Here is a 26,100-nt window from a genome sequence, read left to right as displayed (position 1 = left end):
AAATCAATGTCATCATAGACAATGTAGGTTTTATGTTAATATGAGACAGATATAATGAAGAAGAACCCCCATCAATTTAGTACATGAGTTCCCTACTAGGAGGCCCTGAAACTCATCCGTCTCAGCCTGTGGTACTTCATTTAAGCTGAACTGAAAATCCTGGACTTCTTGACTTGATTACACACCTGTCAAAATCCTCATTAGTAATATTGTCTTTCTGCCAGGAAAACATACTGGCCCCCAATAAATATATAGCTCCTCGATTTTTTCCACTTCCAGCACATACACCTTTCTGAATCAATCTAGAAAACAGCTGATTTTTATACAAATTTCTATAAAACTGCACAGTTTCATGCAATCTCTTTATTCTATGAGCCACCAGCACTTGGCATTGTCTGTTAAACACATTACATAGCTGAAATAGATTGTTTCTGAATTTTGTTGAAAATTCATTGATTCGACGAGTAGAAAAATTCCTGGTTTCTCCAACATATTTGAACTTTGGACTAATGACAGTTCCGATTTCAGACGATAAAAACGTTTTGGAAACAAATCCGTTTGTGAATAACTGGGGTTGAACTCTAGTCACTCTTTGAAACATTTTGGCTTTCAACTGCAACACACTTATCCACCAAAATTTACAAAAATCCTTCAAAAAGACACAGAGATCGTCACTACGAAATGATCCGATTGTTGCACATGGTCACAATCGATAACCTTCAGGCTTCCTAACCGATAAGTATATTTTCATTAGGTCAATTTACTTGAGTGTAATTTCTTAGACATATATGTTTATTGATTTTTGACTAATTTACGTCAATGGCATTGAAGTTTCTTTGAAACTAGATGATGCAACGTTAGAGTAATTTAATTTGCAACTTGAAATATTTATCGGCTTGTACGAAATTATTCCGTTATTCTGTGTATCCTTGACCCCCTAGAAACGAAGGTCAGCACGGGATATTATGAGATTTCCCGTTATCTCCACCTTGACAACCGTTTAATTACAATATGGCCGCCGTGTCTGGCAAAAAAATTGTAATCACTATCTTCATTTGAGATCTACACAAAAATGGACAACGTTGGAAATTTGGACCTTGCGTGAGTCAATTTTCTTGTAGATTTTTATTTTAATTCTAACATTTTCATTGTCAATCAGGTGATATTCTGACATTACATTTAGATTCAATTCGAAATAATCACTGAACTGAAGAAATCGAACTAGATCTAATTTGATAACTAAATAAACTGTACACATTATTACAATTTTGAGGAATATATTCCGTTATCGCTATGCCTCTACCCTTTCATTAGAAAATAACAAACCACTTAGAAGATTGCATATTCAGCCTCAGGACAGGACAGGTTTCCCTTTTACTGAGTACTAGTACTATAGAGTTATGTTTGTTGAAAAAACAACAAATTCCTACCATAACCAAAATAGATCTATGCTACCTTGGGGTTATGCAAACAATCTGCAACTTTGTTAAGATTTACTTAGCTTTAGACTAGGCCTAGTCCGAAACGTCTGCCGAGTGCCAATATTCCAGCCTCTGAAAATCAGACAGTGATATTTTGACAGTTATCAGTTGGAGTAGAGTCAGAAAAACTAGGCCCTATGTTATGATGATTTACCCACACCTCCAAAGATGCATTTTTACTAACGTAACATAATATTAGATTACTGTAACTCACCGTAACTTTCGTATTGTTAGTATCACGTGAATCTGTGACCCCCGTGATGCTAATAAAAAAATCTTTCAATTTATCAGAGGCTGGAATAGAGGAAAATGTTTTGGTCTACCGGTTACTTGGCATTTTCAAGATTAGATCTATTGTACGGTACATCAAAAATTGTTCTAAAAATGTTGATATTTCAGTCTAGCCATAGCTAAGGTTGTACCAGTAAGTTAGGTAATTTATTTATATTTTAGGTGGTGTCAAGGGTACAATGGTGGAGAAGCTCAGTATATCGACGGTGATGTTCTATGTTATCAATGTGGTCGGAATATTAAAATAATAGCTGAAGATGGAGTGGAAACAGTGTTCGCTTTTAAAGGACAAGGTGTAGGACCCATAGCTGTTCATAAATTAAACAAACACATAGCAATAGCTGAATATTGTATAAATCCTAAAATCTATATTTATACCTACCCTACATTTAGAGAACATATGGTCTTACAAGGTTAGTTATAATATATTCTTCTGTGTTTTTACTGTTATTTTAAAGAAACAGATTTTGAAATAAATTTAGAACTCATGAAAAGCACTACCAAGTTTTTTCTAGGCTTTGACATTTAAATTTTGATGCAGGAAAAGATTTTACATTATTCATGTTATTTTTTGGTATGTGAAGGCTTCAAACCATTGTTTCTGAATTCTTACATTGGCCTAAACTGTTTGGTTTTTTTATTGAATTCTATTTATAGACAAGGCACCAGTATCAGGAATAAATTGTTTAGAATGTATGTTTCAAACATATGGTTACTCTTACTACTGTACTGTACTTCTAAATCTTATAATTTTTTTATTGAGTAAGATTTACATTTTTCTGAAAACTGAAATATGTTGATTAGTATCTATTGAATTTTTGTATTATAAGCTTAGTTGAAACATAGACATACCCACCTACTATGTTTAAGTTATTTTTTATAATTTTGTTATTTCAGATGGCGCCAAGTTAGAATATCAGAAATTGACATTCTCTAACAGTGAATATTTAGCAGCTATTTCTGGACTACCAGATTTCGAACTTATTTTATGGTAGGCATAATTCTGCAACTCTTTAATTTCAACAAGCCCCATGTCCTACATACAATCACCTATTCGAACACTCGGTAGAGAATAGGCAAGATTATCTACACTGTTGTCTTCCTAGCTATTTCTTCATTGCAATTTGCTTGCCATATCTCTAATCACTATATTAAGACACAAAATTATTTTTTATTGTAGTTATCTCCCTTGACACATCATTTCAATTGAAATTTAAGAGTTTTTACCACAATAGCTCATTGAAATAGTCTAATATTTTGTAAATTAAATATTTTATGTATATTTTGTTATTATTAATTTAATATTTATCAAATTATCTTAAGAAGATCAAAATTTTAAACTTGTTATTGAAAATTATCTCCCTTATTTTTTGCTAGACTACAAAGTACCTTATTTTTTCCACAAAAATTTCAAAAATTACCTGCTTTGAGAAAGTCCTGTAGTAAACCTTTGAGAAAGTCCTGTAGTAAACCTTTGAGAAAGTCCTGTAGTAAACCTTTGAGAAAGTCCTGTTCCAAACCTTTGAGAAACTCCTGTTCCAAACCTTTGAGAAAGTCCTGTTCCAAACCTTTGAGAAAGTCCTGTAGTAAACCTTTGAGAAAGTCCTGTTCCAAACCTTTGAGAAAGTCCTGTTCCAAACCTTTGAGAAAGTCCTGTTCCAAACCTTTGAGAAAGTCTTGTTCCAAACCTTTTAGAAAATCCTGTTCCAAACCTTTGAGAAAGTCCTGTTCTAAACTTTGAGAAAGTCCTGTTCTAAACCTTTGAGAAAGTCCTGTTCTAAACCTTTGAGAAAGTCCTGTTATAAACCTTTGAGAAAGTCCTGTTATAAACCTTTGAGAAAGTCCTGTTCCAAACCTTTGAGAAAGTCCTGTTCCAAAACTTTGAGAAAGTCCAGTTCCAAACCTTTGAGAAAGTTCTGTTTTAAACCTTTGAGAAAGTCCTGTTCTAAACCTGTGAGAAAGTCCTGTTCTAAACCTTTGAGAATGTCCTGTTCTAAACCTTTGAGAATGTCCTGTTCTAAACCTTTGAGAATATTCTGTTCTAAACCTTTGAGAAAGTCCTGTTCCAAACCTTTGAGAAAGTCCTGTTCTAAACCTTTGAGAAAGTCCTGTTCTAAACCTTTGAGAAAGTCCTGTTCTAAACCTTTGAGAAAGTCCTGTTCTAAACTATTGAGAAAGTCCTGTTCTAAACCTTTGAGAAAGTCCTGTTCCAAACCTTTGAGAAAGTCCTGTTCCAAACCTTTGAGAAAGTCCTGTAGTAAACCTTTGAGAAAGTCCTGTTCCAATGAAATGCCTGATATTAATTTCAGGAATTATGAGAAAGGAATCAAACTAGCCACAGTTCATATTGGATCAGAAGTTCCAACCAGTTTAGGATTTGATCCGTGTAACTGGCGTCAACTCTGTCTAACTACAGTCGACTCCATTACAATCTGGCAGACTGAACAATGTAATGATCAATATGTCATCTTACCACAGTAAGTCAGTTCTCTAAAATAATATCTAGAAGTTTAATTTAGTCACATTTCTTTTTTGAGGCAAGATTTGGTTTGGTTTCTGTTTATGCGACTTGATTAATCAAGTTTCCATATCTTTTTAATAGTCCACATGACTTATGATGTTTATTTGGTACTGGTAGTCTATATTCATTCTATTTAATTAGAACTTGTTGTATATAAAATTCCTTTATATTATAGTAAAGTGCGAGTACCGGTGGCTGACCCCTCACAAGAAATTGATGATGAAAAGGATCAAGATAGATCACCAACTCGGGCCTCCACTAGAATGAGTCGATATACAGTCGACGTACCGAAAGCGGCCATTGCTGGTCTGATAGGAGATAATACAGAATATTTACAAACTATACAAGATAAACTAGAACGATGTTCACCTGTTTCACAAGCCTGGACACCAACAGGTGATGTTTTTATCGGCTGTCAAGGGGGACAACTATTGAAAGTAAGTAAACACTTTAGTACTGTGCTGGATGTTAACGGATTAACAAGCAATGTTTATCATAATAACAATTAGATTAATCCAAAGAATTTCGATTTACATGTAATACAAAACAATATTTATACCATATTCTTGAAAGGGTTCAAAACATATATATATTACCCATGTCCACTGATGACTTACTAGAAGAATTGAACTCAAATCTTAATTGGTAGTTAGAGATATATTTATATAGATTGTTCACTCTATGTTTAGGTAAATGATGAAGTATTTAAAGCTAGAGTTATGTATTATCCACCAAAACGACCAGAAACAGCTCATACCCGAGCATCTAGTGCCGTAGAACCTGGTAGTAGAAAAACAACTTTAACAGATATACAACCAATAGGTACGATAAACTCCAAGTAATAAAAGTAAAATGACATCATTCGGGTATATATTGCATTAGTTTGTGGCAGGTGAACCTGTCGAGGGTTGAAAGGATTTATAATCATTTATATCAAATCACATCAGGGATTCTATCCCAAAATAATCCAGATAATACCTACAGATGTTCAAACCCCTTTCTAACTGTCGGGTATGCAGCTGGAGGGGCTGACATGAAAAAGCATCTAAATAAGACTATAAATTGAGGCCTATGTGCTGCAGGCTATGCAAATTTGAGATCCCTCGTCAATTGGAAATAATTTCTCTGTCAATTATTCTTTACTTAACATTATTTGTTTGACCTGATTCCTGTATTTAATCTGCTACTGTCTGTCTTTCAGCTGAAGAGGATGACAATCTATTATTACAAGGCTGTTTAACTACACTAGGCTTACATAGAAAAGGTCTATACGCTGCAGGCGAGGTAAGCACTCATAAACAATTCATGATATTTGGTTACAGTTGATATTAGGATTTATCAACCAGAAGCCGAAAGGTGTAATATTTACACAACATCATCTAGAAATGAAAGCTTGTCATATGGCAGGAAGAGTGGTGTCTAGTGTTAAATTACTCAAAATAAAGTTTGTATAATATGTTCTGTTGTTACAGGATGGAGTACTGAGATTGATTGATATTAAAGGAAATGAATTCCGTATCTTAGAACATTGTGTTATCGGTGAACCAGTTACCAGTATGAGTTTTAATCCATCTTATAAAAATATAGTGCTCGGCTCTAGTCAGGTAAAGATTGAAATTTGATTACTGATTTTATAAAATAGTCACATCAGACACCTTGTGTTTTGTTCGCTAGGCAAAGTCTTCAAAAATATAGTTATATGTGCATTTGTTGTCAATACCTCATAAGCTAACAGGAGAAAAAAAGGCTGTAGTAAGCCATTTCAATATTTTATCCCAAAAAGAAACAGAACTGTACAACTAATTCATCTCGACTAAGGTTCAGAACAATTTGATGTGAAACTTCATATCATGTCCAATAAAGCTCCATTCATAAATTTCAAAACAATTGTCGGAAAAAATAAACCATCATGTTTTTCCACTAAGACACAGTAAGAATGACCAACCCCATTTTTGTATTTTTCAGGGCTCGTTATTCTTGTATACGCCTGATGAATCTACTTGTGCCAATAGATTAAAATCAAGTCACTTTGGTCAGTTTGTGGGAATCGGGTGTTTAGCCACACCCTCAGATATTCTGATTGTAAGTATACTTATAGTTTTGTTGGGTGTAGGAAAGGGGGGAAAGTTATTAACCTATTAAATCTTATTCAAAGAATTTGTGGAATGGTCAGGGGAAAGAAATTGCAAGAATTGAGATTCCTTCAAGAGGATTTTTAGATAAAGTGAACCACGGTTCCATCTTTTTATTGCTAAGGGGGCATGGTTTTAACCACACAGAAACAAAATAGTCTGATGTTTTCATGGGTGTTCTCCCATTAGTTAGACATTCCAAAAGCTAGACATTCCATTAGTTAGACATTCCAATAGTTAAACATTCCATTAGTTAGACTACAATTGTTAGACCTAGTGGTTGTTGCTATACTAGTGTATTGAGCACTATTATTAACAGTGAAGATATTTATTATTATAAAAGATGAATGATGTTATTAACTACTATATATTTCAGAGTGTGAGAGAAGATGGTGAAATACAGGCATGGTCGTATGATAGAGGAATGTTATTATCAACTCTGTCTCTGGAAACTACGGTAAATATTCCCATTTAATGGAACGCAGAATATTAGTTTGCTTCACCAGCTGATAGAGCTAAATTCTAGCTATCACGCTCGTTTTTTATCCATTGGTCATTCAATGAGACAATGAACCAAGACGCTACAAGTTCACGCTCTCACTATTTTTGCAAAATGCCCACATTGCACACTGCATGCTGTTGTCCATCTTCATTAACCCAAACTGGAATAGAAAGTTGGACATAAAATTCATTTATAAAGGCTTTTGATGACCAGATCTATTTCATTGTTGTTTGATATAACAGCTTATGAAACATAGTGTATAATAAAACTAAGGAGTAGTCTGATGATGATGACAATGTGGAGTGATGAAACGTAGTGTGTAATAAAACTAAGGAGTAGTATACCATAAAATTGTGTTCCTTTATTTAATCAGATGTATGGTTCTTGAACAAAAAACTTACATTAGACTTTCTGTTGTCTGATCTACATACTCATTAAATAACATTAAATACATACTCTTTATTTCAGACTGTTAGTTTATCATGTAGTCCAATGACTCATCTGGTAGCAGTAGGAACACAGACTGGATTTGTCTACTTTATAGACTACACTAACTTCCAGTCTCCTCGTATAGTAGATAGAATCAGAATGGCTCGAGTTCCTATCACACATTTACAGTAAGTTTATTGAAGTATCTTGTAAAAACCTCATTTCATATCATCAGCTATTGGGCTGGTTAGATTAGCATATGGAGCCCTGTTTGTTGTTATTTAAACTTCATTTCTTGTCTTCAACCCAAAGAGCTGTGAACAGCAGAATGTTAGATTCTTATTATTTAAATAATTGTTTATTTCATAAACCCAAATAAAATCAGAGGTGTAGATCAGTATTTCTGGTCTGGAACAAGAAACATAGTAAATCTTAAATGTAGTGTAAAACTCCATTCCCCCAGCCCAGTAAGGTGTAAAACTATAGAATATTAAATTTGGTAATATTTTCAGGTTTTCATCTGATGGAGACTATTTATTAGTAGCTGGTAATGATCAACATGTTTATATTATAGATGGTAGACCCTCTACTAGGTTTGATGTATTAGGATATACTGGTGAGAATTTATTAAGTTTTCATTTCAAAATTTGACAATATTTCTTTCATGTAAACGAATTGATTTTCTAACAGCATATAATGTAAAGATGGAATGATACATACAGTAGTACAGCACTAGGAAAGAAAGGGAGAATTTCTCAAATCTATTAAGGACAATAATAACTCAGCTTTTTAAAGAATCTAACTGGAATTTTTGTAAAATCAATTGCAAAGATCAATGACAAGATGTTTGTATATATATTGTAGAATTTGAAGGAGATATTGTAGCTATGACTGTATTTATATATTGTAGAATTTGAAGGAGATATTATTGCTATGACTGTATTTATATATTGTAGAATTTGAAGGAGATATTATAGCTATGACTGTATTTATATATTGTAGAATTTGAAGGAGATATTATAGCTATGACTGTATTTATATATTGTAGAATTTGAAGGAGATATTATAGCTATGACTGTATTTATACATTGTAGAATTTGAAGGAGATATTATAGCTATGACTGTATTTATATATTGTAGAATTTGAAGGAGATATTATAGGTATGACTGTATTTATATATTGTAGAATTTGAAGGAGATATTATAGCTATGACTGTATTTATATATTGTAGAATTTGAAGGAGATATTATAGCTATGACTGTATTTATATATTGTAGAATTTGAAGGAGATATTATAGCTATGACTGTATTTATACATTGTAGAATTTGAAGGAGATATTATAGCTATGACTGTATTTATATATTGTAGAATTTGAAGGAGATATTATAGCTATGACTGTATTTATACATTGTAGAATTTGAAGGAGATATTATAGCTATGACTGTATTTATATATTTATTGAATTTGAAGGAGATATTATAGCTATGACTGTATTTATATATTGTAGAATTTGAAGGAGATATTATAGCTATGACTGTATTTATATATTGTAGAATTTGAAGGAGATATTATAGCTATGACTGTATTTATATATTGTAGAATTTGAAGGAGATATTATAGCTATGACTGTATTTATATATTTATTGAATTTGAAGGAGATATTATAGCTATGACTGTATTTATATATTGTAGAATTTGAAGGAGATATTATTGCTATGACTGTATTTATATATTGTAGAATTTGAAGGAGATATGATAGCTATGACTGTATTTATATATTGTAGAATTTGAAGGAGATATTATAGCTATGACTGTATTTATATATTGTAGAATTTGAAGGAGATATTATAGGTATGACTGTATTTATATATTGTAGAATTTGAAGGAGATATTATAGCTATGACTGTATTTATATATTGTAGAATTTGAAGGAGATATTATAGCTATGACTGTATTTATATATTGTAGAATTTGAAGGAGATATTATAGGTATGACTGTATTTATATATTGTAGAATTTGAAGGAGATATTATAGCTATGACTGTATTTATATATTGTAGAATTTGAAGGAGATATTATAGCTATGACTGTATTTATATATTGTAGAATTTGAAGGAGATATTATAGCTATGACTGTATTTATATATTGTAGAATTTGAAGGAGATATTATAGCTATGACTGTATTTATATATTGTAGAATTTGAAGGAGATATTATAGCTATGACTGTATTTATATATTGTAGAATTTGGAGGAGATATTATAGCTATGACTGTATTTATATATTGTAGAATTTGAAGGAGATATTATAGCTATGACTGTATTTATATATTGTAGAATTTGAAGGAGATATTATAGCTATGACTGTATTTATATATTGTAGAATTTGAAGGAGATATTATAGCTATGACTGTATTTATATATTGTAGAATTTGAAGGAGATATTATAGCTATGACTGTATTTATATATTGTAGAATTTGAAGGAGATATTATAGCTATGACTGTATTTATATATTGTAGAATTTGAAGGAGATATTATAGCTATGACGTGTATAAACAGTAATAAAGATGTAAAAGTTGTCGTGACAACCAGTACCCATACTGATAAACGATCTGGTGCCAATAAACTAATATATTTTACCATTCCTGCTGATATTACTACAGGTACGCCTATTTCTCTAAGCCATGATTTTCAGTGAATCTTACGAACATATTATCTCAATAGGAAATGAAGCACTACAATGGATACACGGCTCCTTCCTTTAATTTTTGCACCCTATTTATCTAAAATTAAAGAAAGGAGTAGTATATTCCAGGCCCATAGCTACAGGGAGGGTGGAGGGGGTCATAGCTCCCCCAAAATTATTGATTGCCCTCCAGAAAACGTGGCTGACCTATATCAAATCAAAACTGCAACTAAACACAAAATTGCCCCTCCAGATATATTACTTGTATTATTATTATATTTCTATTTATTTTATTGAAGATATAAAAGACAAACATGAAAGTTTAAAGGGAAGATTTAAAGATGAGGCTATCAAGAAGATGAACCTCCATCTCACCATACCTTCATACGGAGCTTCTATTGGTGAAAATAACACTCTCTACACCATCTCACAAAACTCTAAAAAAATCATCTCCATGGCTTTACCTGATGTCAAACCCAAAAAGGTTAGTTTTTTTACATACCAGTCTTGTTTTTACTTGAAAACACTACAAAAACACAATCAGTTTTGTACAAGAATACAAACTCAGATGTCTGGGGATAACTCATTCTTTTTTTAAACATGAACTGAAAATTAAAAAAGAATACCATTAAAAAAATGTCATTAATCTTTGTTTTCAGTTGACAAGTCCTGAATCGTATTTAGTACCAGCTAGTGATGTGCCAGGACATCAGCTTCCTGGAGGACATCTGGTTCTCTCACCACATGGGAAATGGTTGGCATCATACAGCACTGATGGGAACGTCATCTTCAGATCCATTGGAACCATGGTATGTTATCTTTATATTTGTATCTCTCTGTTTCAAGAATTGTTGTCAAGATATCAAGTGATGTGAAATATCAGCCAAATATGACTTTTTCCTGAAATTGGTGAAACTCGTTGATTCTATAGATATAAGATTAGAACGACATATAGAATCGAGGAGCACATATAACAAAAACACAAGACAATATTATGGAATATAACACACTTCTTTAATAAGGTTGGGCACATAACGTTTCAACACAATATACACGTGTCGTCATCAGATGTAATGGCAAGAGAATAAAACATAAATTATATACCAACAAGGTCTACTATAGGTCTTCTTATCTAATAGGAGCAAAACAAGGATGGAGCTTGATTGATCCCATATCTCTAGAAATATTTAACAATAGATATCATTATCAGCTGTCATAATAACTCTTGCTCTTGACTATGTGTATGTTATTTTACAGGATAAAACAGTTTATATAACACCACATGAATATAATTATAATGGAGTACGTGAAATCTGTTTCTCTGAGGACGGACAGAAATTATTTACTGTCGGTTTCGATGGCGTCCTGACAGCCTCTTTCTGGAAGTAAGTCCATATAGAATATTAATTTCAATTTATATCAAAATATCTTGATAAAAATAAAACAGATTAAGAGGACGTTTTTGTGTTTTTTTTCTGTGGACGACTCCACTAGCCATCCATGATCTCATGACATTATCATGTAATAAATGTTCTAGGTCATAGAATATTCAGCCAATCAAATGCTCTGTTTGATTAGAGATTGAGGTTACTGATTGTGTGAGAAATTTTTAGATATTTGTTAAGCATTGGATATTAATTGTCAGCCCCCTAAAAACAAAGTTTTCGATTGGTTAAATTGTTATGTCAAGAATTCAACTGATATCATGATGTAAAGAAGAACTTAACCATTACATGAATGACAATTTCTATAGGTCTATATTTTCTCTTTCATATATATTTTAAATTTATTTATCAACTTGAAATTTCTAGTTTCACGTCAACTGGAATGACGAAAGCAAAATCAGCGATAGAAAATGCTCGAAGTAGAAAGATGAGATTGATGGGACCCCAACAACAGGAAGATGCAGCAATGGCCGCCATGACAGGATGGGTCCATCCTGCCTCAGCCTCTAGAACTAACTCTACTTTAGATAGAGAAGAAAGGGTATGTTATTTTGTGAGTATTTACTTAAAGCTTCTGCTGTGTAGGTTTTATCTCTGATGTTGTATTATGGGGTAGTCAGTAAGAAAGCCACCATGCTAGTCCAGATTGGTTTGCTATTTATGTGTTGAGTTGATTATCTACATGCCATGCCTTGCTTTTATATTGCATGTGAATGATTATATATCTACAACTTATTCTATATTTTATAATATATTTATTATTATTTGGGTTAATTGGCTCTTAAAAGAGGTCAATATATCTATGTTTATTTTGTATTTTCATCAATATATGAATTGTTATTTTCAGGAGAAGATAGAACAAGAGAAACAGGCAGCTTTAGAAAATGAAGAAATATTTACGACACCAGTTCCGACAAAACGTATTGATAATACTTGGCTAGAGGATAACCAAATTCTGGTAAAATATTATTAATTACTTGATACTAATAACAAATCTTTCTTACCAAACACTAACTGAAATAGACATACTCTTTTTGAAAAGAAATACATATTTTTAACACAGAACTTTATGTTTGGTTCAATTCCTTATTTTTTCTAAATCGTCACAAGATTTATCTCAGTATTTATTTAAGATAACATAACCAAATAAACAATAGTAAAAATCAGTAATCATTTAAGCATTGAAGGAAATGCTTATTAGGTCCTTAGGGGTATTCCGAGCCAAACTTGCAGTCAAAATATTTCTATTTTAGGCTATACTAGAAGAAGATAAACAATACGCAGATAAAAAACATAATTTACGATGTCAGATTAGAGACATCAGAAAATCAGTGAGTAGTTGTCATAATTCGGTGATAGGAGAGGTTTCTTGCTCTAAAGTTACTACACATTAAAGATCTTTCAGCAGTTGGTGAAGAATAAATTATTTTCTCTGTATTATACTAGATGAAACCACTTCAACAAAAGAAGTGCACACAAAGTAAGGGTAGGGATATCTTTTTAAGGTAAAATGGTGCTCATAAAATATTTCCTAATGCACATTGCTTGGCATTCTTCATTTTTATTAGCTTGTATTGTTCATCTTTTCACTCTTTCCTTGTATTTTTTTAGATTCAACAAATGATGTTATTGAATGAATCACAACCAGACATTGAGAAACTAAACAGACATGAATTTGATCTTGATATTGATGAACAGACACGACTACAGGCACTGGGAGAGGCAGAAGTTCAAAGGGTACGTTATAATCTCGACAGGCTGATGATTTGGTGTTATCTGCATGTAATCTGATTGATCAATCTATCCTTTTCAATGTCAATGAAATTATGCACTTAAAAAAAATCTCGAGAATTTTCATGGCCTCTTGAGACTTGCATACAATGAAGGAATATTTATTGAAGTTTTTGCCATTCATAGGCGCAAAATACCAAGTTTTGTGGTGTCTAAACATCTGCAACTGATTTCTAACTCTTGCTCATTCCCTTTCGTTCCCACACACTTAAAGATCCTATTGGAAAGTTAAAAATCATCTGTACTGATGATGATTGTATGTCAGAAAGATGCAAGTTGAGCCATTGTCCATTAGGAATATACAAGAATGTTCTCATATATCTAGAACCTGATTTTATTTTAGGTTTGTCCTATTTAGATAATTAGTCATATTTTTCAAATGAAAGTATTTTTTTGATATAGGTGCGTGAGGAAATAGAATTTGAGAATCTGGCGAAGATGTATCTACGTGAAATGATTTACAAGGAATGCTGGGAAGATATGAAGGTTAAAGGTCGCTCTATACAGGTAACAATATTTTATGTTTTAATAGAAGCTATAAGTGTCCCTGATACACATACAAAGACTAGAAAATCAGAATGGTGTAAATAGAAGCTATAAGTGTCACTGATACACATACAAAGACTAGAAAATCAGAATGGTGTAAATAGAAGCTATAAGTGTCACTGATACACATACAAAGACTAGAAAATCAGAATGGTGTAAATAGAAGCTATAAGTGTCTCTAATACACATACAAAGACTAGAAAATCAGAATGGTGTAAATAGAAGCTATAAGTGTCTCTAATACACATACAAAGACTAGAATATCAGAATGGTGTAAATAGAAGTTATAAGTGTCACTGATACACATACAAAGACTAGAAAATCAGAATGGTGTAAATAGAAGCTATAAGTGTCACTGATACACATACAAAGACTAGAAAATCAGAATGGTGTAAATAGAAGCTATAAGTGTCCCTGATACACATACAAAGACTAGAAAATCAGAATGGTGTAAATAGAAGCTATAAGTGTCCCTGATACACATACAAAGACTAGAAAATCAGAATGGTGTAAATAGAAGCAATAAGTGTCCCTGATACACATACAAAGACTAGAAAATCAGAATGGTGTAAATAGAAGCTATAAGTGTACCTGATACACATACAAAGACTAGAAAATCAGAATGGTGTTAATAGAAGCTATAAGTGTACCTGATACACATATAAAGACTAGAAAATCAGAATGGTGTAAATAGAAGCTATAAGTGTACCTGATACACATACAAAGACTAGAAAATCAAAATTCTGTAAATATGACGTATAACTATGGATGATCCACATACAAAAGCTACAAAATTTCCCTAAATTCCTTCGATGCACAGGGAGTGTGATTCTGGGTTACCCATGAGACCAATTATGGTATAAGATAGTTTCCATCTATAAATATATTATTATTGTATATGTTATTTGCAGGCGTATAATTCCTCGCTGGAGGTGGCTAACTTTCCTCTGAAAGATAGACGTAAGGAAAGCCTGGAGTTATTAGAAACAGTTCAGACCAGGAGACAGATGGAAATATCTGCTGCAGAGGTAAGTATTTTAGACTCATGACTGGGAACTAAAGCAATGTGATATGTTGACCAAGGAATACATTGTGATATGTTGACCAATGAATACAATGTGATATGTTGACCAATGAATACATTGTGATATGTTGACCAATGAATACAATGCGATATGTTGACCAATGAATACAATGGGATATGTTGACCAATGAATACAATGTGATATGTTGACCAATGAATACAATGCGATATGTTGACCAATGAATACATTGTGATATGTTGACCAATGAATACAATGTGATATGTTGACCAATGAATACATTGTGATATGTTGACCAATGAATATAATGCGATATGTTGACCAATGAATACATTGTGATATGTTGACCAATGAATACAATGGGATATGTTGACCAATGAATACATTGTGATATGTTGACCAATGAATACAATGCGATATGTTGACCAATGAATACAATGGGATATGTTGACCAATGAATACAATGCGATATGTTGACCAATGAATACATTGTGATATGTTGACCAATGAATATAATGCGATATGTTGACCAATGAATACAATGGGATATGTTGACCAATGAATACAATATGATATGTTGACCAATGAATACAATGGGATATGTTGACCAATGAATACAATGCGATATGTTGACCAATGAATACATTGTGATATGTTGACCAATGAATACAATGTGATATGTTGACCAATGAATACATTGTGATATGTTGACCAATGAATACAATGCGATATGTTGACCAATGAATACAATGGGATATGTTGACCAATGAATACAATGGGATATGTTGACCAATGAATACAATGGGATATGTTGACCAATGAATACATTGTGATATGTTGTATTTATGAGTCTTTTTAGTAATATTTGTTACATCAAGACAACGAATATTTTCTATTTTAGGCAACTAAAGCTGTTTTAGAACCAACTTTAAAATCAACATCTACTGCAGTAAGTTAATGATTTATATCTTATGTCTTCTATTCCTGATACAGACTGTGTACATTAAAGATCCCTCTACATTTGGAAATCAAAAAAAAGAGAAGGCTTATGCCACTGTCCTGGCAAAATTTTCCTCATTGCACCCTGCATGACGTTGCCCGTCTTCATTAGCCCACATGGTGCAGAAAAGTAGGAAGTAAAACTCCATTCATTTCATTTCTATTCCTATTGTTTCTCTGGCAGTGAGAAATTTTTATATTTTATGATATTCCATATTCTGCTGTCTCCTTGTCAGTAATGCAGGTGAGAAGATTCACAAGGATACCGTTTATCAGCTGGTAGTTGGCCAAACCTCTCGATAATGCTTTTACAAGGATAACAACTAAGGTTCATGAGGATCCTATTTACCAGCTGGCGACACTGCTTGGTGTTGATTTTGAGTTTTTGATACTTAAACTTAACTCTACATTCCACTTTAGATATTTTGGTACATAAGCCAATTTCATAAACAATGTTGTGATTAAAATATTGCCATGTAGAAATTTTACTGTGACAATAAATTTTGATAATATCTTTAAGAGACAGAAGTCTACTGATTTGATCTTTCTATTCTTACTATCTGACTGTAAAATTCTGTCATTTTTAAATATTTAAAAGCAAGCCAGTGGTTCTGAGAGTGCTTTTAGCGAAAGTAAATCTCCAGTAAGTTAAAAATCCTGTTTTCAATCAGATGATTTTTTCAAGTCTGAGCCTTGATATTTGAATATTTGTACTTGAAAGTATTGTCATAAAAGTGAAAAAAAAGAAATGCAGAATGTAAATACTCTTGAAGAAAAAATCATCTGATGATAACAGGCCTAGATATTGATATTGTAAACAACAGAATAGTTTTGATATTGTCCATTCTTTATATTTTATTTATTTTGACACTAGCTTATAGAATATTATAGACAAACAGCTGTTTTTACAAGTACCTGTACCATTATTGTTTTAGTCAGCTTTGTTTTTTATCTTAATTTTTTTGAGAAATATATAAGACGTATTTCAATTTCTGAAGGTGATATTTTATCATATATGACAAAGTTATGGATGAAAAGCTAGAAGTTTGCAGGGGAGGATAGGGACTGATATTTACTTCATGACAGGGTACAATTCTTATATAAGGGGTAGGACACACTTCAAAAACTAAGTAACAAAAAGGACTTAATTTGCCTACATTGACAATGCTTATTTTTCTACCTTTCATTTTTAAGGCTTGTAGACCTATTATTTTGTTTTTTAAACATAATTCATTATTGAGAACTATGAAGTATTAAAATTACCGTCAAGCATGTTCACTAAACACTAGGTGTCTTCACACCAGAGTGATCACCGTGACGTATGGTTGCAAAAAAGAATTCTCATTTAACTGAGTTGTGAGTTGTGTTCGAAACTCTGTCCACTTTCATTATTCACAACCATACGCAACTGGTAATGGCTATGATGTCACGGCACCATAAATGATGTTGTAGGTATTACAGTATATGATGTGTTAAGGTTTATATTCAGTGCCTTTTTTACTCACCTGTATGATAATAAACATCTACATTGTCATAGCTTCAGAGTTTAACAATAATACTCCAGTTTCTATATATTAAATGTTATACTTTTAGGCATCTGTTGGGTTTATAATATTAAAGTATTTTATCAGTTAGATTTAGATCTATTAGTATTTCAGTGTTCCTGCTTTTAGTGTACAGAAATTAGGTCATTGTTATTTTATTGTATGCATTCTTCAAATTATTCAAATGGGATGAGCCCTTTTGTATCCTTGGGTAGATGTGAAATGAAATGAAATGAAGGTTTCTCTGACCAGTGACCACAGAAACTTATCTTGCATGAAACTGAAATGCTTTTGTATGCCTGGCAAAAATGTTGAAAAGTTGATTCATGTTTTTGGGAAGAGGTTGCCTTAAAAACATTTAGAAATTGAGGGGGTCTATCTGTATCAACGTCCCTCCCCCAACCTATTCCCCTGGGTATATTTTATTATTATTGCTGTAGGATGAAGAGGTTTTAGAAGGAGAAGAATTGGAGGAGAATAATACAGAACAACCGTCTACAACTGGTAGTCTGGGTGCCCTGTATGGTGGAGGTAGTGATTTATTCTATAGTCAGTTTGATCTACACAGTCGTGAACAGAAGATTTCACAGATAGTTCTATTGGAGGTGAGCTACTATAAATTATATAGATTATTTGTAAGCTTTACTTGAAATGATGCTTTTTTAAAAATAATTTCAGAAAAGGCAGGTGTGGTGCAAGGCATGGTATGTTTACTCTTCTAGACACCTGATACCATTTTTCAATTTGATATACTTCATTATGAAAAGTTCATTAGCTGCTACCAATTTATAGCCAAACTTTTTTGGGGATTTCAGGTTTCATATTGCAGTTCAGAACTTCAAGTGTCTGGAAATATTATTGTCCAACAACATAACTATTAACACCTGTATTTTTTCTGATTGTAGGATGCTCTGTACAGAATAAAAGTAACATTTAACAAGGAATTTGATGAAGTTTACCAGAAAAAAGAACAAGAAATTCAGAAAATAAAAGATAAAAATAAAAGAATAAAGAAAATTATAGAAGATTTAGATTTAAAGGAAACAGTAGTCGAACCTGAACTGGGTGTTTTAGAAAAACCAGAATTACTTCTTACAGTCAAAGATTCCGAGGTATGCTTTGAATGTTTTCATTTTTTCAGTCCAATTTTTTTCATGTACGATGATTTGATTTTGTAAATCAGAAATTTTGTAAATAATCGTCCATAGTTAACTTACAAGGATAATAAGTTAAGTTCTCAAGGATTCTGTCTATCAGCTGGACCTTGATCAAAACTCCTGGCAATAACTTTACAAGAATAACAACTAGCAAAGCAGGTGATCCCTGGTCAAACCTTTGACATTGATCTTTCCTGGATAATTTAATTCTGTAACAGGATATCCCTTTCAGAGATGGTTCTGCATGGTATATGAGTACGCCATCTCAGCATCACTTTTAGGAGTCCACATTTCTAAATTGTAAATTTATTATGATTATTAAAAAATTCATTTCATTTTTTCTTTTGCATTTTAGGTTACAGTGGAGAAGTTCCTGACTCCTGAACAGAAGAAACAAGCTGAAGCCAAACAGAAAGCAGAAGAAGAAAGAAAACTTCGTGAAAAGGGAGATAATATCCGAGAGAGAGCGTTAGACATGATGATGGGAGGAGTACTGGAAATTAAAAAAGAAGATGAACTCAAAAAGGTGGGATTGAAATTTTTGCTAGGTTTATATTGAAGTAACAAGATTTAACTTTTAAAAATTGCTAATGTTAGTCAACATCCCTTTCAGATTCACAGCATTCACTTAGCTAGTAACATTTATTTTATATTTGGGTTTGTTAACTTGGAATCTCTTTCAGAGAGTCCACCCTTTCAGAGGATCCACAGAGAGTTTGTAATGCATTTATTTTTGGTAAATTGGTCAACTCTTTATTTGAATATAATCTACAACTAAGGTTATTCAATTTATATATATATATTTTACAGGATGTCCCTAAACCATTATTTATGACAACGAAAGAGTCTGAAGAATGGACAGAAGAGGAGGTGAAATCAGCTAAAGAATATGAAAAGAAAGTTCAGGATTTGAAGGAAGAAAGAGAAAAATACAGAAAGGTAGGAATCTAAACTCTCTGATTTAAAGACAGGTGTTAGGTTTTATTTCATTTTTCTACAGTTGTCTTCTGTTACCATCCAGACAATAAACAGAGACCCAAACTGCAATGACAGGGTCAGGAGCATACTGTTTTAATTGAGATACAATATTGTCAAGGTTGAGATAAAAAAAAATATTAAGATTAGTGTCCCGAAAGAAAATTTTTTAATGATAGAATACACTTGGTGCATTTTGACCTGTATTTCTGTGCAAAAACAAGTAAAAAACACATTTTATATTTTTGAAAATCAAATGGGGGTACAAACCATTTTTCTAGGGGCTCTAACTGAGAAAGCAATATTTTAGACAATTTTTGCTTTTTATATTTATGTTTTAATCGACTGGTAAAATCTTATTTTTCAGCAATTAGAAACAGAGTTACGTAAATTAGAACAGGTGATAGCTGATAATATGACTGGTTTTGATGAAGTTTTAAATCAATTGTTTATGAAGAAAGTGAAAGTTATGATGGTTTTATATCAGGTATATACAGAAATTATAATCAGTATTGTTGATTTTAAGTCTAGTGAAATCTTTATTATTTTTTATAGAGAATCATTTGTCATGGTTGAAGAAGAATGGTCTAAGAATTTTTGTCTCAAAACCTCAAAACCTTTTTTAAATACTACATTGGAAATGCATGAAATAGACAATAACTTTATTAGTTTTAATTAATACTTATCAAAGACTCAGTTTTTGTTGGTGTTTAATCAATATTTGAAAACAATTTCAATCATAATGAACAAATTGTCGTATATTTTAAAATCTGGTTTTATCTTTGTTTAAATTTGTTGAATCAAGGACTCTGTGTTTCTCTGTGAAAAGGGTTAAGGGAATGTTTTATATTAATTATAGGAAGATCTAAAGATCAACAGGTTGAGGTATAATTTATTATTAGAAGAGGAATTAGAAATACAAGAACATGAACTAAATGCTAAATTAGAACACAAGAGAGTTTTGAAGGTAAGCTACAGTTTTAGATGCTAAGGTTCCAGTTTGAGGCAAAAGTTTAAGAAGAGTGTATTTGGAGAAATGAAATAAATATTTGAGAAAGTATGGATATTCAAGTATGGTTTCCCCTGGTCAATAATGCTAAGAATGAGTAGGGAAGAGGGCGTTATTGTCTTATGAGGGGGTAGTCTGTGATATCAGCCATGTGTTAACAGGAAGCAGATGTCATTTACCAACCAACCATCTTCTGTAAGGTTGTTTCGATGAAATGATAAATTAGTAAAAAACCATTACTAGATTTTTTATTGAAATTTGAAAATGGAACCATTTTAGCAATTGACTACAGAAGCTGTGAATGAGTCGAAGAAAAACCTGGAGAAATTCCGCGACGATTATGATCGATTGTTGGCGGAAGATAAATTAATGGATAAAACTTTCCGAAGAGAATTTAACGATGTTTCTGCTGTAATGGCTGATACTTTATTTAAATTATTTAAAAAGAGGCCTAGGTAGGTTAACTCTTTATTCAAGACAACTGGAGGTTGAATTTATATAATTCTTTCATTAACATGAATCATGATGATTTAACTTGCCAATTTCTATTATACAATCACATAGTTCTTTTACTTCAACAAAACAACTCTTTCTTTATTAAACTGACTAACAGGGGCAAAACAAATTTGTTCCCATATTTCATGTGGGAGTCTGAAAACAATTGAATTTAAACCACTCCCCCCTCCTCCCTCCCCCCCACCCCCCCACCCTCTCAAAACTTTGTCTAACAGCATCAACAATATGTGAGACTATTTGATGAATTTAAACCACTCCCCCACCCCCCTTCCTCTTCAAAACAACAATATGTGAGACTATTTGATGTGAGAGTATAAATACAATTGTGTCAATTTAAATATTATAGAGGTCAGAAGTTTAAAGGAGCAGATACACCAGTTTTAGATCCGTCAGCTCCCAATCCATTCGCTGAACGACCATCTACAGCACGTCAAAATGCTCAGAGTAAAATAGCCATGGAACAAGCTATAGAGGAACTGGACAGACAATCTAACATGCCAGAGAACTTGGAAGTCCAGATCTGGGAACGTCTTTGTCATTATCGACGGGAAAAAATAGAGAGTGAACAACTGGTGAGTATCAAATCTTTTTAACACTTACCCTACAATTAATCTTGAAATTTGTTTATGATGTTGTTGGATTTTGGCAGTTCTTGGTGGAAAAACATGATCCCAATGTCATTATTTATCCTACTATGTTGAAATTATAAATACACTGTATTCAATACAGGATCAATAAATCCTTCTTTTTCCTCCTCAATACCACACTGTTATCTCACTGTTTTCAAATTTCTAATTCAAATTGGAATAAAATCAACCTTCAGTTGAGGGGAAGATAAGAAAAATGACATTCAATGTGATAAGCCTGTTTTGTAAATGTATTAAGTTTTTTTTTTTGTTCGTATTTACAGGTAAAAACTAAAGCTTTAGTTCTAGCTGAAATGAATGCATTTTTACAAAAACGACAAGAAGAGGAAGATAGTTTGAGAAATGAAACTGAAGATATAATGACACAAATAAACAGGTTAGCACAGTTTATATTTATTTACTTACTTTTATGGCAATAAGCATTATGTGTCACTTATTAATTGGCAAGGATATTTTCTACCAGATGTTCGTCCACGACCAAACCTCTTGCCACTGATCTTCCCTTGATGATACAAACCCATTTACAGCTGCACGATTGAGAGTGCTCAAGGGTTCAAAGAAAGAAAGAACCATTACATAGAATATTACAAAAACTTGGAAAGAAACAAATACAACTATATTCTACAAGGATAAGCACTTAGGTGTATGAAGATCTTTTCTTCCAGCTAGTCCTTGGCCAAACTGTTTCATTAACTTAATTTAATTATTGTCAGTACATTTTAAGATATTTTCATGTTATTTATTTCAGATTAAGAGAAGACCGTCAAAGATTTACAATTAATTTAGAAGTTCAGTTATTATTAAAACAAGGTCAAGTAGAAGTTGATGCAGGAAGATTTGTCCATGATTTTAAACCTAGTGCTCTCTTACATCGCAGTGTGGTAGAAGACCTGAATAAAACTATTAAAGTAAGATATACTTTCAGATACTTAATAAACTTATCAATAGAATATTTCAAAAGAATTGTACTTTACTGAAAATTTGTACTTTTTACTTTAATTGACTGGAATAGTGAGGAATGATGTCATCTAACAAACAAAACAAGATAGGAACAATTTAAATCCATTTTGAAAGTTTGAATTCTGAAAACATGACAACTTACAGTATATTGATTGTCTTTCTAGGCTATCCTTTAAAACAACTGTAAAAATATGTTCTTGTATAGCATTCTGTCTCTGTCATTCTTTATTGAAACTAATATAGAAGCAATTTTTGTTTAGAATTTGTGTTAAGACATGTCTTTGACTGCAATCTGAACCTCCATTCATTATCGAAACTAATATCGAAGACATTTTATGTTTAAAATAACTAAATATATTCTTATTGACTACATTCTACATCTATCAACTGAAACTAATGATTTGTTTTTAGCAATATGGAGAGAAGAAGATAGCTAGTATGATGGACAGTAAAGATTTTAGAAAAGGAATAATACAGTTAGAATGGTAAACTGCCAATATCCATTATTTATGTCTATCTTACTTTAAACTTCTACTGTGTCAAATTATTACTCCTTTAAAAGCATGTTTCACTTACAGAGTACACCATGGAATTGTACGAATTGAAATGACTTCAGTCAATACAAAACCTGCACTTCGTAGCATTATTGTATATAGCAACAACTGGTAAATGAAAAGGACATGCAATTTCATACAGACAGACTGTAAACATTATGGCTTATTGTTTACAGACTGCTTGGCTGTATTTTCTAGTGTACAATCCAATCAAATCGCTGCATTCTGTGTTTCAAAGAAGGTGGCTATTGCAGGCAAGGTATTAGTCTAGCAGACTAGAGGGTTTAAGATGTTTATTGTACTTGCAGGGAACACAAGAGAATGTTAATGGAAATGGATGATCTACAGAATAAAATGAAAGATATACAGTTTATGAAGGTTACTAGAGAAATACAAGCTGTAAGTTATCCCAATCATTATTATGAAAATGCACATGTATTTTTTATTGTAGCGTTGAATTAGAGAGAACACTGGTAATTATTCCTGACCAATTTAATTGTACTCATTCACTGGCCTCAATTTCACTTTTAAGGAGCGCTTTCCACTCCAACACCTACCCTTGATATGTAACTACAAGGCCAGGAGTTTTACGTCTACATTTCTGCTTCTGCTTAGGAGGAGGTTAAAGGGACAGATGCATCATTTTTTTGGACCAATCATACTTTTGTCTCAGAAACAGGAATTTAGCTAAGCCAATCAGTGTTAGTGTTCACAGCTCTCCATCGAAATTTGAACCTTTAAATACATGTGTGTCTAGAATTATCTGTGTTTGAATGTTAAATTGACAACTCGTCATTTTAAAATACTCTGTGATATATAGAAATAAAATAGTAATAATTATGTTTGATACTAATCCAATGTATATATATATATATTTATAGTATCTGAGTGAGAAAGATTATGTATCGAAGAAAACTCAAGATATTTTAATTTTGGAGCAAACCTTACAACTACTCAAAAAGGTAAATAAAAGCTCTGTTACAGTTGTTATAGACTTTTAATAAGACAATATATGGCTTTCTGTTGAAGATGACTTGGTTAACAAACCCAGTTACCAAATTGTTATTATTAAACTACATGTATGTGGACCCTTTTGCAGTGGAGTATCTAGGAAACATTAGGTGAGGGGGTCACAAATTAATCCAGGGGTCCCACAGACTATTCTTTTACTATGTAAAATGATAGCAAATTTAAAAGGCAAAACTTAGAAACATGTTGCCCTCTGAAAGATGTCGAGCTCACTTCTCCAAGTGGCAGAAAGCATTTTGTAAAGTATGCATTTTGCTTGACTGACAGCCTCCCTTACAGATCTATTATTATAATTATTTCAGACACATGAGAAGAACGTCAGTGAAAAAAGAAAAATATTAAAAGATTTAAATAAGACGATACGAACTAAGGAATCTTCTAATCAAGACCTAGATAGTCAACTGACTGAGATTAATGTTTCAGTTAATGAAAGAAAACATATTGATGATGTTAATGGTAGGTCTGATTTGTGAATGATAAGTTACCTCCCTTTGCTTTAGGAAGGATCTGTGGGGAATCAACAAATCACTTGCTTCTGTTTTTCCATTATTCATGCAGAACAAAAAGGGCGAGGTAAAAAGGGGGTTCTATGTGATGCAGGATGTGCATGATAAAGATCTGTCAACGCTTGGGAAATATCTAAGGAACTTAATGCACAATATTGGACAATATTCTCTCACTACACACTGCTGGCTTCATTACCCTTAAAAGATGCACTGCTAGAACAACATTTTAGTACATTAAGGTACAGAATAATGGGAGTTGCCTCTAATACTCCATGGAATTTCTTTGGCCCAATAAGTTATGCCTTGTTGGCCATATTTGATTCAGAACAGGAGAGTATAAAACTAAATTTTATTGGACCAACAAGATATAGAACAGGCATTAATCCTAATTTGATTTATTTACAGCTGAAAGAAGACTAGATACAGGAGCAGAGAAAAGATATAAAGAAATAGTACAGAGACGAAAATTAGTAGATTTAGCCAAGGCACAGGCCCAGGAAGTGGCTGTATTACGTGCTGAAGTAGAACGGTTAAGAATGAGAACTTTCCCTGCCTTAGTTCAGGTGGAACATTGATCAGTCTTGTATCATATCACAGACATAGTGCAACACACAGACAGTATATTCTCTTGTTACAATACACTATACAGTGGGCAAATAATACTAATTCTTAAGTCTGTGAAACAAGTCAGATATTTAGCAACCTGTTTTCACCCTTAATGACCAGACGGTGACCCAACTTATCATAGATTAAAAAGAAATTGTCAAGCCTCTCTTGTTTTGTTAGTGTATTGATTCAGGTTTACTTCTATATCCAGCATCCACCCATATTGGTATCATTATCGAGGCTTGACCGCCATGTTGGACATATACAGGTCTTAATAAACATTCAAAAGGATACAAACCCCTTTCAAATCCCTGTAAAGAATAATGTCACCGGTATTCAAATAAAATAATACTTTTTCTACGTCTAAACCATTCACATCCACGTCGCTTGATTTTCTATTTATTGATTATTTTATTGAGAATTGTTATTTATCATTTTTTATACCACAACCCACTACTGTGATATTTTAAACGTTTTGAAATAAAGCTGTATATCATCATTTTAAAATCAATTTCAGGCCTGGGACTCCCATAAAGCCAAAGATTGTATCAGAGTTCCTAACGTACATTTAAGAGAAAGGAAACGAAAGGAACTGAGGGAAGAATGGGTCCTTCTGTAAACCTCCGAGTTCCAATGGAGCTTTCCGACGGAGCATGTCCACTCAACAGCACCTTTTAGATGGAATGCTGTAGCTCAATAATTGCCGTCAGTCAGTGACGGAGCCAAAG

At 32.5% G+C, this 26,100-nt stretch overlaps 1 protein-coding gene across 1 annotated transcript; it reads left to right on the top strand.

Moving 5' to 3' along the window:
• Window positions 1-1,066: 1,066 nt before the first annotated feature.
• LOTGIDRAFT_233795 (hypothetical protein) lies at window positions 1,067-25,991 on the top strand (the record flags this gene model as incomplete). Its single annotated transcript, XM_009060674.1, has 42 exons — window positions 1,067-1,101; window positions 1,935-2,185; window positions 2,670-2,763; window positions 4,082-4,249; window positions 4,469-4,730; window positions 4,983-5,115; window positions 5,495-5,577; window positions 5,766-5,897; window positions 6,259-6,375; window positions 6,802-6,882; window positions 7,396-7,544; window positions 7,869-7,972; window positions 8,497-8,517; window positions 9,189-9,209; window positions 9,327-9,347; window positions 9,879-10,022; window positions 10,345-10,529; window positions 10,705-10,854; window positions 11,303-11,430; window positions 11,857-12,031; window positions 12,338-12,448; window positions 12,744-12,821; window positions 13,102-13,227; window positions 13,684-13,788; window positions 14,739-14,855; window positions 15,772-15,819; window positions 17,854-18,018; window positions 18,319-18,525; window positions 18,926-19,096; window positions 19,381-19,509; window positions 19,913-20,032; window positions 20,405-20,512; window positions 20,834-21,009; window positions 21,417-21,642; window positions 21,981-22,093; window positions 22,466-22,625; window positions 23,089-23,162; window positions 23,540-23,630; window positions 24,113-24,193; window positions 24,563-24,716; window positions 25,172-25,329; window positions 25,890-25,991. Exons 1-42 carry the CDS (start codon window positions 1,073-1,075, stop codon window positions 25,989-25,991), a joined length of 5,268 nt encoding a protein of 1,755 aa, XP_009058922.1. The 5' UTR covers window positions 1,067-1,072.
• Window positions 25,992-26,100: the final 109 nt, after the last annotated feature.

This window comes from Lottia gigantea (assembly GCF_000327385.1).
Source record: "Lottia gigantea unplaced genomic scaffold LOTGIsca_44, whole genome shotgun sequence".
NCBI classification, from domain to species: domain Eukaryota; kingdom Metazoa; phylum Mollusca; class Gastropoda; family Lottiidae; genus Lottia; species Lottia gigantea.
Note: the sequence above shows the minus strand (reverse complement) of the source record. Positions and strands in the feature narration are given on the sequence as shown.